The sequence below is a fragment of the Martes martes genome (genome assembly GCF_963455335.1).
Source record: "Martes martes genome assembly, chromosome: 13".
In the NCBI taxonomy this organism is placed as follows: Eukaryota; Metazoa; Chordata; class Mammalia; order Carnivora; family Mustelidae; genus Martes; species Martes martes.
The window spans coordinates 79,189,302-79,201,039 of NC_137901.1; the positions used below are offsets into that span (position 1 = coordinate 79,189,302).

At 45.0% G+C, this 11,738-nt stretch overlaps 1 protein-coding gene across 1 annotated transcript in view; it reads right to left on the bottom strand.

Annotated features, from left to right (window-relative positions):
- The window catches only part of RFC5 (replication factor C subunit 5), a 12,249-nt gene extending 7,615 nt beyond the window's left edge, over positions 1 to 4,634 (bottom strand). The window contains exons 1-5 of the mRNA XM_080821915.1: positions 4,457 to 4,634; positions 2,477 to 2,541; positions 2,071 to 2,207; positions 807 to 886; positions 72 to 145 (exon numbers count right to left, since the gene is read on the bottom strand). Coding sequence (XP_080678041.1) covers positions 72 to 145; positions 807 to 886; positions 2,071 to 2,207; positions 2,477 to 2,541; positions 4,457 to 4,521 — 421 coding nt within the window. The 5' untranslated portion in view covers positions 4,522 to 4,634. The remainder of the gene's footprint in view (positions 1 to 71; positions 146 to 806; positions 887 to 2,070; positions 2,208 to 2,476; positions 2,542 to 4,456) is intronic.
- Positions 4,635 to 11,738: the final 7,104 nt, after the last annotated feature.

Sequence of the window (11,738 nt, forward strand, 5' to 3'; positions counted from 1 at the left end):
TGTCCCAAGCGCCTAATTCTCTCTCGATGGCACTCCTGAGCCAACACACCATCCCCGGGAGCACTTCCTACCTCTCCTCAAGGCGTTCTGGGCATCCTGAGTCATGGCGTCCGCTTCATCCAGGATCACTAGTTTGAAGCCTTTCCTAGGAAAACAAATGGCACCATCTGAAGAAGTCTTCGATCTCACCTCCACTTCTGGGCCGAACCTACAGGTACAACTGTGCCATCGGGCCCTGCCTCAGAGAGTCCATTCCTCCTCGACCTGAGCAAAGCAGCCATCGGTGGTCACACAGAGGACATGCCCGTCACTCTACTCAGAGGAACTGAGGTCTGACTTGGGTATTTTTGTTACATTGTTTCCCCGGCACCTTCGCCTTTCTTCTGTGCACGCATGGTGTCCTGTTCCTCCGCCCTGGCTCTGCTTTTCTCCACCACCTTCGCCCTCGCGCAGGCCTGTCTTTTCATCTTTTCCTTTGTTTACCACCTCCCCGTGATCCCTCCCGATCTCAATTCATTTTTGTTTAAATTCAAACTAGCTCATCTGGTCTTAGGTTGTAAACAGTCTTTGGTTAACGAATCAAATGAAGTTAATGCTTCCCAAACAACCTGCTAATGCAGACTTAGGTGATATTTTATTTTGGAATTATTTCTTACTAGCGTCTTTGTACCTCTTTTTCATGGCTACTTTTGGTGAGGTCATTTTGTACCTTTACAGACAAGCAAAGGGGAGGATTAAAAAAATAAAGCTCTGTCATCTCACTGATCAGAGTCTCCAGGGAGAGAAATTATGCAAATAATTCTTACTTAAATATTGTCCTTGTGCTAGCAAAGCTCAGGATGGGTCCCCGAACGATATCTATTCCTCGGTCATCTGAAGCATTCAGCTAATGCGGGAGAGAGAAGCCAGAGTAAATTAGAAACATGTTTGTGTGTTATCTATGAACTTATTTATCTTTTCATCCATCCAGCTCAGCAAGCTAGGTCTCTAGGTCTAACGACAGCTACGAAATAAACAATATTAAAAAACCAAGATCACAACCGTATTTAAAACTCACAACTCGCTACACCATTACGTTGCATTCTGAAAGGAAAATGACTGTGTTTCCTTCCGCACTGGAGGACAACTGCTGACATACTCTGGCGGAGTAACTCATTGGCCTGACTACAGTGAACAGCACCTCTGGCATGAACAGAATCATGCTGATTTGAGCCACCACAACCCAGAGCAACCCAGAAGTTACCCAGTCTTTAATAAACTGAAGGAAGAACACTGGTGGCAGTAAGGTTCTAAGATCTATAATGAAAAAATAAGTCAGACATTTTTTTCTTGCAATAGACAATATTTGCAATTTTGTAATCTAAGGGTATCAGTCCACTCTCAGAGCAAACAGATGGCATACGCAAATTCAGGGATTTGAAGAGAATGACATCTAGAGAGATTTGAAATGGCAGGGGGTGGGGAAACCAGAAGAGCTGCGTGATTCCTCTGCAACTGCTGGGGCTCACTACCAACCCCAGGTCTTAAGAGGTGAGTGGGGGAGTGGTGCTGGCAGCTGGAGAAGGCTGTGGGATCTGCCCAGCAGGTGGGGATGCTGTCAGCCTGTGGTGACCCCCGAGACAGAACCAGGCACCGTTCTCCTTCCCCCCACCCCCGACTCCTGCCAGGGCCCCTATTGGCCAAACGTAACCAGGGGGAGCCAAAGGACAAGGCAGCCTGTAGTCAATACAATTCAGCCTTCCAGGTCAAGAACAGGAGGGAGCCACATGGAGAAGAACTCTGGATGGGCACCAGGAAAACAGCAAGCCACCGAGTGACCACTCACTGAGGGACCCCGGAGTGTTTGTGTGTAAGTTGGCAAAGGCAAAGAAAAATATCTAGCCCTACCACTGCCCTCTAGCTAATGCCAATCCAGGCCCAAATGTCCGACTCTAGATAAAAGCCACTCGAGATATTTTGTCTGTTTCTTTCCCCACCTCCAGCACAGCAACTTACTTGTAAAGTAAGACAAACCTAAGAGAACTAAGAGACTCGAGTTCTTTGCAGCGAAAGAAGAATCCTCTTACTTACCTCCAAGACCATGGAGCCAAATTCCTTATCTTTGTACAGCTGTTTTGCACAGGCCAGGATGGTAGAGGTCTTTCCCGTCCCCGGAGGACCATAGAGAAGCAGGTGCGGCAGGCGGTCTTCACTAATAAATTTCTGAACTGAGGATTGGGAAAAAAGAGAGACCCCATCAGTTTCCAAGAGTTACCTCATTCACCTGGGCCCTTGAGTTGGCTCGAACGCACTTCAAGCCCACGTTCAAATGAGAGGCAGATGCAACAATGAAAAATCTGGAGGGACTCGACTCTTACAGCAACATTCCATAAAGCTCAGTCAGATACTTCAAGGTTATTACTCAGCAGAGTCATCACCAAGAAATTCATACAGGTTCTCCAACTAGAATGACAGTAACGGACACACGGATGCTTACTGGTACTCAAAATGTCCTGATGAGAAATCAGATCGTTCAGTGTCTGTGGCCGGTATTTTTCAACCCTGAAATACAAGTTAGCGTAGATTACAATACATATGATGCAAGAACATGCCGTCATGTGCAAAAGAATCCTTTCATATCCTAATGAAAAGAGAAAGTGAAATAAAATCATTTAACTTTGAATACAGACCACTTGGTTCTCAACCAGGGACAGTGTCATCCTCCAGAAAACACTTGTGATATCTGGAGACATTTTTAGTTGTCACAATTGGGTGGAGGGTGCTACAGGCCTCCCGTGGATAGTCACCAGGGATGTCACTAAACATCCTACAATGCACAGGACAGCCACCATGCCTGCCCCCAGCAAGGTTATAGCCCAAAATGCCCATAGCACTGCTCTCATTTTACCTTTCCAGCTATCTGCCTATAAATAATCTCAACCTGGATGGGCACCTACTATTTCAAAGTAAATTAAAAACTGAACTCCCTGGGGAACCTGGGTGGCTCAGTCGGTTAAGCATCTGCCTTTGGCTCAATTCCTGATCTCAGGGTCCTGGGATTTTGTCCTGCGTTGAGCTCCCTGCTCAGCAAGGAGTCTGCTTCTCCCCCTCATGCTCATGCTCGCTCTCCCTTTCTCGAGTAAATAAATAAAATCTTTAAAAAATATTTTATTTATTTATTTGACAGAGATCACAAGTAGGCAGAGAGGCAGGTAGAGAGAGAGGAAGGGAAGCAGGCTCCCCGCCAAGCAGAGAGCCCGATGTGGGACTCGATCCCAGGACCCTGAGATCATGACCTGAGCTGAAGGCAGAGGCTTAACCCACTGAGCCACCCAGGCACCCCAATAAATAAAATCTTTTAAAAAAATTGAATTTGTACCCAAATATACATCAGAAGATGAATGGGCAAGTAAGTGGTGGTTGATCTATACAATGGGATTATTCACCCATAAAAAGGAATGAAGCACCCACACCCACTACAACATGGATGAACCCTGAAAACATGATGCTGTGAAAGCCGCCAGTCTCCAAAGGCCACATACCGATTCTATTTATATGACCAGCCACAATAGGCAAATTCAGAGACAGCAGATTAGCGGTGCAGGAAGGGGAGGGTGGGGATGGACAGTAATTGCCCATAAGTATGGAGTTTCCATATGTGGTAAAATGAAAAATTTGGGAACTAGAGAGTGACACGGTAGCACAACATTCTCAAAGTACTTAACGTCACGGAATTATACCCTTTACAATGTTTACAACTGCAAACGGTATGTTATGTGTTTTTTCCATGATAAAAACAAACTGAACTCCTTATTAGACAAGACCAACTTGGAGCTTTCAAAGACATCAGGCTGAGTTCCATCAGTTTCTAAAACAACATTCAGAGGCAACTATGGAAGTAGGGTGGTTACGAGTGCAAGCTCTCACTTCACCTGGGTTCAAATCCCAACTTGTTTCTAGCTCCAGACCTGAGGCAAGTCCTTTAACCTTTTGGGTTTACAAGTAGAATAATAACTACCTCCCTTCTAGGGTCTTTGTAAAGATGGAACATCTAACAGGGTCCCTGCTAATGTAATTAAGAAGCCATTTAAATACAACTTAACTGGGAAGCGTTATTATCATCACGATTATTTCAGTTTAGAATTTGAGCAATAATTGCATCGAAGATCCCGGCAAGAGTAGAGAGCATTTTGGCACGGAGGCCGATGCAAAGTCAGAAGATGCGGGACCTAACCCCAGTGCTGTCACCCGCAGCGCGTAAAAGGAATGGGGGTGATGGGAGTAGGGCAGCGGGAAGACCTGGCAAAAGTCCTAGAAGAACGGAGGGGGCTGGGGAGCTGGGATGTCAAGGCGAAATTCTGGGGCTCGTCCGGGCCAGGTCGGGGGCGGCAGGACGAGGTCTGGCGGGCGGCGGCCTGGCCGCTGGCCCACCCCGGCCACCGATCCCCTCTGCCGCGGCAGACGGGCCTCCTCCTACCAGGGCAGGTTTCTGATCTTGGCCGCCACGGGCTGCTGCTGCTCCTGCTGCGCTGAGGTCTCCATGGCGGGGTGATAAAGGTGTCCAGGTCCGCTGGGGTCGCCGCGGCCCCCGGTGACCTGCACAGTCACTAGCCGCGAGCTGGCCTTGGTACCCTGGCACTTAGAGTTCGCGCGCAAAAGGAACTCTCGCGAGATGTAGCCCCCCCGCTTCCGACTTCCTCCCTAGGTCCCGCCCCCTCTCCGTTGCCAAGGCGCCGGTTACTAGGTTACCGGAAGGCGCCGGGCGCCCGACTCCCTCCCGGTCAGCCCTTTCAGCCCAGCGCTGCCCTTTCGCCGGTGCGGCGGGGCTTCCTGAGGCCGGAGACGGGGAAAGCGAGAGAGGCCGGGTCACCCCCTGCAGCGGCCAGTCATCGTTACAAACTAAAGTCCCACGGCCAAAGCCAGTTCCAGCTACCCCCAAAGTTCAAACACTTAGAGTTCGAACGAACAAGAGAGCCTCCAGCGCTGAAAAACCCCGAGGAAAAACAACCCGAAATGACGGGGCCAGTTCTTGAATATAGATGCCCTAGGAAAAAAAGGCTCGAAATAAGCTGGGAGGTGAGTACTTCGAATCGATAAACAACTCCAAACACGCACAACTCCGGTCTACCTCCCAGTCCAAGCCCCTCACCCAACGCAATGCGGAGAGCCAAGCTCCAGGAGCAACCCCAGAGTGAAGACCAGAAACAAACTCCCAGTTAGTTTAATAACGTGTAACTGGAAAGGGCTAGCTACTAAGCACAGAGGACAGGATCCCTAGGATCTGAAGGTAGGGGAACGAGTATTGACATTTTAGTGCCTTTTTCTGCAATGAGGTGGTTTTGGACCACTTTTATTTATTTATTTTTTCTACTTTGCTGGTCTGTATTTCCCAGCCATGAGTATGACGAGTATGTATTGCATATTACAGATTACATACTTTATCCATAATAAAGTTGTTTTTTTTTTTTTTTAACTTGTTGAGAAAGACAATAGGGAGAAAAGAGGAGGCTGGCCTGGGGTCAGAAGGGGTCTGAATCAGAAGCGGCTGCTCCCTGCACCTGATTACATACATCCCTGGCAGCTGCTCTAGGAGCAGAGTAGAGGGGCAGTGAGGCAAATACAGGAGGGAAGTCATACTTCACGCTAGCCCCTGCCTGGAAATTCGGAAGCGGAGAGGGTCATCTGTGGCTTGTGGTGTGACCGTGGCCAGCTCGGACTCTGCGCGTTCACATCCTTCGTCTGCCCCTTTGCCACTGGGCCTTGGGCAGCTGGCTTCTCTCCTCGTCCTGTAATCTCTACTCCAAAGGTACCTGCCAGGATCAAACAACACGTGTAAAGCAGCCGGCACATTGCCGCCTTACTCTCTCCTCCCCTTCTAGCACACTCTCCACCCACCCTGTTCTTGTTTCAAATGTTTCCTCTCAGGCAAAACCTACTCAAGAATCGGCTGGTGTGACTATACCCGCGAGGGCTGATTTCATGCGTCAACGTGACTGGACTCTGCACGCCCAGAGAGCTGGTAACATATCCCGGGGCTGTGTCTCGGAGGGTGTTTCTGAAAGTGGTCGGCGTTGGAATCGGCGGACTGAGCAAGGAGGGCCTCACCGGTGCTGGTGGGCATCAGCCAGTCCACGGAGGGCCTGCATAGAACGGAAAGGCAGAGGAAGGGCGAATTGGCTCTCTTTTTGAGCTGGGGTATCCATCTTCTCGTGCCCTCAGGCACCAGTGCTCTTTTTTCTGAGGCCTTTGGATTCAGACTGAATCACACCTCTGGCTCCTGGGTCTCCAGCTTGCAGACAGCACATTCTGAGACTTCTTGGCCTCCGTAATCATGGGAGCCATTCCTAGGATATATAAAATATAAACATGAATATAAAAATATAAAACATATTTAAAATACAAAATATATTTATTATACATAAATGTTATTGATGTATAAAACATATATATCAATATTACATATACAGTGTAAAATATATTTTAAGTCTACGTAATAAAAAATTAATGATGTATATGTAGTCATTTTGCTAAGGGGCCTTTGTCTTAGAAACACGGTGCCACCACCTCTTTGAGCTGGAAGATGTGACTGCGACTGGACCGAGTTCTCATAAAATTCTGTGTGCAACTGCTGTTCGGTTTGCTTGGAATGCAGAATTCTTCTGTGTGGCATTATCTTATATATTTATAAGGTCATGTGTTGTGTGCCTCCCCAGTGGATTGTAAGCTCATTGGGAGGCAAGGCGTTGATTTATTCACCACTATATTCCTAGTGCCTGGTGCATGGCTCAGAGAAGCAATCAATCAATAATTGTTCCATGAATGAATGAACGATAATAACTAATACTTCTTGAACAGTTGCTAGGGGCCAGACACTGTTCTATGTACTTTGCTTTACATTTATTATACTCACTCAGTTGTTGCAATAAGCCTAAGCCACTATCGTTAGCTCCGTTTCATAGACTTGTTAAGTAACTTGCCCAAAAGTTTAGTAGGTTTTCTGACTTGGTATAATGGTCACAACTGGATCTAACCAGGACAATAGCCCAAATTCTTAGCGAGCTCTGCTAGTGTGGTCCCTGGACTAGCAGCAGCAGCATGCCCTGGGAACTTGTTAGAAATGTTAATTATTCTTGTCCCCACCCCAAACCCACTGAATTTGAAACTCTGGGGGTGGACCCAGCCATCTGTGCTGTAACAGGCCCTCCAGGGGATTCTGATGCACTGGAGTTTGAGAACCACTGCCCTCCACTCCCACCGCATCTCATTCTTGAGCTTGCCATCACTTTCTAAGAAAGGGAATGGGTACTCACACGCATACGCCGGAAAAACAGAGGTGTCCATTTAATGTGTGTCTGTACGGTTTTGTGTGTTTCTGGTTTTGTTATTAATCGAATTAATTAAAGGCATAGCCCTTTGGGCAAGTTACTTAATATGTCTTTGCTCCTCAGTATTGGCATTTGTGAAATGGGCAGGCCAATATTCAGCCATGAGGAATGGCATCCATAAGTTGCCAGGATGTACGGTTTTTTTAAGGGCCATCAAAAATTTAGATTTTTATGTGAAATTACGGTATGTTAAACATTGGCACCTAATTTAAAAAAAAAAAAAAAGAACTGCCGGTCAAGCACAAATGTTGGATCATTTTGTGACTTTTTCTTTCTGAAATACAGATGATCAGGCAGAAGACACAGTCATTCCTCCTGACCCTCTGCCTAGATTGTAGACATTCTGGAGAAATAAAGATAAATAAAGCCGGTAGCTCCATGTGAATTGTGACACTGATGAGCACAGGCACAAACTTTTCTTATGTAATCAGAACCAGGTTTGGAAATGCTTTAATAAAACCGTAGGTCCTAGAGATGGCAGGATCAGAAGTTACAAACAAAATTACCAACGAAAAGCACTTGCTCTTAAAATTGACTTAGGGGAAGGGAGCCCTGGATTTTATTACTCTCAGCTTTGGAACAAACTTGGCTTTGGACACAGCACTTACTGCCTTAGTTTATTTTTAAGATTTGTTCTTATGAGAGAATGGGATGCGAGGCTATCTTTGGAAGATGCTGGCAGAAGAAAATCAAACTGGGTCTTTCTCCTGAGCATGTTTGTACTGGTGAAATCATGTTTAACTGAAGAGCAAGGACTTGAAGGAGGAAAAAAAATCTCAAAGGGGAATTTGAAGAGTTTGTGTAGAGGAAGGGCCGTTTTCTTTGGTGACCACGGCCAAATCATTGACTGATAAGGACTGTAAATTCCTCAGCTCTTTTGGGGGCACTTGCTGCCTTCAATGACTTTCTCTTTGTCGGAAGCCCCAGAACGCCCCACATCAGGGTTTAGGGAAATCCATTCATCGTCCCCTAGAGTGTGTTCGTTGAATAATTAAGGAATGGTTCTTTCTCGATTCCCAAATCTGATGCTCTTTAACTTTGAGATTGAAAGCGTGATTCCTATGAATTTGCTCCATGGGTTCAAAACATTTCACATTTCTTAATTTTTCTAAATTCCATAGAATGCGGCTCAAGGCCCTCCACTGTCTCTTCCTCAAACCAAGGGAGTGTGGAAATTTACTCGGTGGGAGTTGGGTTCCTTCCGTTCCCTGGGGTCAAGAAGGCGAAGAGGTTGTAGGGAAATAAGCCAGAATATTTGAGGAAGGGCTTTTAGTCTTCAGCTCTTCCTAAAGTCTGTTGGAATAGACGCTCTTTGTCATCAAGTTTGAGGCTTAGACTTCCCTGGGCCCCTCCTTTGAAATTCTGCCACCTTCTCCTCCTCACCCACTTACTAACTCAAAGCGAGGTTCCAGAACCAATAGTATCAACACTCCTTAGGAGCTTGTTAGAAATGCAGAACCTCTGGACCCACTCCAGGACTCCTCAGTCAGAATTGCATTTTAACAAGGTCTCCAAGCAGCTGGTGTGCAGATTTCAGCTGAGAAGCCCCAGATACCACATAATGTCTCTCTCTCCCACCACCTTGTTCCTCACCACTGTTCTGCATCGCTAAGTGCGGAATTCTTCAGGGAGCGGGACCACTGGCCTCTCACATAACACTCCCAACCTCCTCCCTGCTGGGGGCCTAGCATTTTGATAATTCAACTCTAAGTCCAAAAGTTCCTAGGCGTCTAAGCTCCCCCAAGCCAGGCAAACCCAATGCTCCAGGACTCTGAGGCTTAATTGCTTGGGGAAAAGGGAAAAAACAAAACAAAACAAAACAAAACAAAAAAACAACCCTTAGTTTTTGGTGATGAGTCCACAGTGGAAAGTAAGTCCATTAATTTCTCTGTCACATTATTCTGCCACACTAATAATAGGTCCTCTGGGCTGGTGAAATTTTAAAAATATTTCTTCTGGAGTCTTCCCTGTTTCCCTCTAGTTTGAGCCCAGCATCATTGCCCTGGACAGACTCTGGGACCATCCCATCTTGATTGAAAAAGAGGAAAAGGTGTTAATAAGGAGGGGGTGGAGGTGTAGTTTCATTATCCTGGCTCTGTTCGGTACTGATCCAGGCATGGACCACACTGCCTTTGGGTCTATGGAACGGAATTGCCAGGCAAAAAGCATTTGGTGTGTTACCTGTTGTACAATCTGCGTGCAAAACAAAGAGACCGTTTCTCTCCCCTCTCTCATCATAGCAGGGACCCTGGGGATGTAGCGAAGTAAGAAATAGACCTTAATATTGGCAAAAGACTGCAGATTCAATTCGAGGATGAATAGTAATAAGAAAATGCAAATTACTATCATTATTTACGTTGCATGGCAGAGTTACACAACACTTTATTATACAGTAGATGCTACAGAAAGAACTATTTATAGACATTTTTTCCTGTTCCCCCAACCCCCCTAAACTCACTCTTTCAAAGCATCTGGCCCAAGTTCAATGGCAATGTGATTTTAAAAAATACACTTATTTTAAATAAATGCAATACTGAAAAGTAAAACAAGACAATAGTACTGAAAATTGAAGAGCCAAGGCTGTCCCAAGTCAATGTGGAGAATTTTTAAACTCAAAGATATTTTAAGTGTTTCAAAGAGATAGATGTTCAAAATATACTTTTAAAAATTCTTTCAACTTAAGAGAAAGTGTATTTTTTTTAAAGGGAGACACCTTAGAATTCATTCTTTTTTTTTTTTTTTTAAGATTTTATTTATTTGACAGAGATCACAAGTAGGCAGAGAGGCAGGCAGAGAGAGAGGAAGGGAAGCAGGCTCCCCGCTGAGCAGAGAGCCCGAGGAGGGGCTCCATCCCACGATCCCAGGATCATGACCGGAGCCGAAGGCAGAGGCTTTAAACCACTGAGCCACCCAGGTGCCCCTTAGAATTCATTCTTATTCCAATCTGAAGATACTTGGCAGATGTGCAGGAAATTAAATTATCTGGCATGTTCATCAGTATGAAGATTGGACAATTGTGTCTTGAAAAAGTCTTAAAATTTAAAGGTCATTCAAAGTACAGATTTTTAAAAAATTAACGAAAGCAAATTTCCTTCTTAAAGGAGTATCTAACTAAAGTTTCCTGAATCTCATGGGAGTAAATTATTTTGTACCCTCTGCTTTAATTTTTTTCTTAAATTTTTAAGGGATATTGGACAAAAACAACATATTCAGTATGTCATATTTTGGCAAATGTCAACCAGAACTGGCTTGTTAAATATGGGTTATCTTCAGTTTGTGCCAATTAATTAACTTAAGATGTTTTCTTAATGCTAAATTCAAATAAGTTCTTGGTTTTGATAGAGCTTCTAATTTTCTTCTGTTGTTCAGGTGATTTGAAATTATAATTGAGAATAAATTTTGCAAAATTAACACATAAAAAGGCATCACTGGAAACGTTTTCCATTGCATAATTCCAAATGCCATGGAAATAGTTGGCGTATTTGGATAGTGATGGAACTTAATTCCATACGTACATATTTCAAAATTATCCATCTGCTTAACACCAGGAAGGGTTTCAATGGTAAGATCTTGGTGTACCCGATTGTGGAGAACTTGGTGTGATAAAATTTGCAAAATCAAAATCGTGCTATTTCTTTAAAAAACAATTAGTGGGATTAGAAAGTTGGTCCAAGCCTGCAATATGGTGTTATGAGAACAAGAAAACAACAGCATTTATTCATATCTCCCTGTACCTCCCCCAATGTGACCACCAGCGAGAAGACACACCAAGGCAATGAACTAAAGATCCCCCCAGATCTTAAGGACTGGGTGACTCTAGCTTAAGCTTTGCTGTTTTAACCAAGCAAGACCTTCTCACTTGAAATTGTAAGTGCTGAAAAAGAATAGTGACATTCAAGCCCTGCCCTAAGTTTATTTATATTGGGAAAATACCTTGACGTCTTTAGTCCCAACTACTATAAACTGTCTCAATACTGATACTAAGCTATAGTCGATAAACTTCTCCTTTGATTTGTTTCAACTTTCTAAACAGAATGGGTGCCTGTTATTTATAAATACATTAATAAAGTAACTATGGTAGATTGTCTGCAAAGATGGTTGCTGCCCATTTCTCCCACCCCTAGGGGGTGCATGCATCTTCCCCTCTCAAGAGCTGGAGTCTATTTCCTCACTTCATGGAGGCTGGTCTTTGACTTGCTTTGACCAAGAGAACTTGGTGGCAGTGCTGTTCCAGAACTTCCAAGCTGAGGCCTGGAAGTTTACACATTAGCTAGAGGGAATACCATCTGCCGTGTCAAGAAGTCCAAGCTTTTCTGCTGGAGAAAGGGGACTCCAGGAACTCAGGTGACAGCAGAGGGCCCCAGAGACATAAGG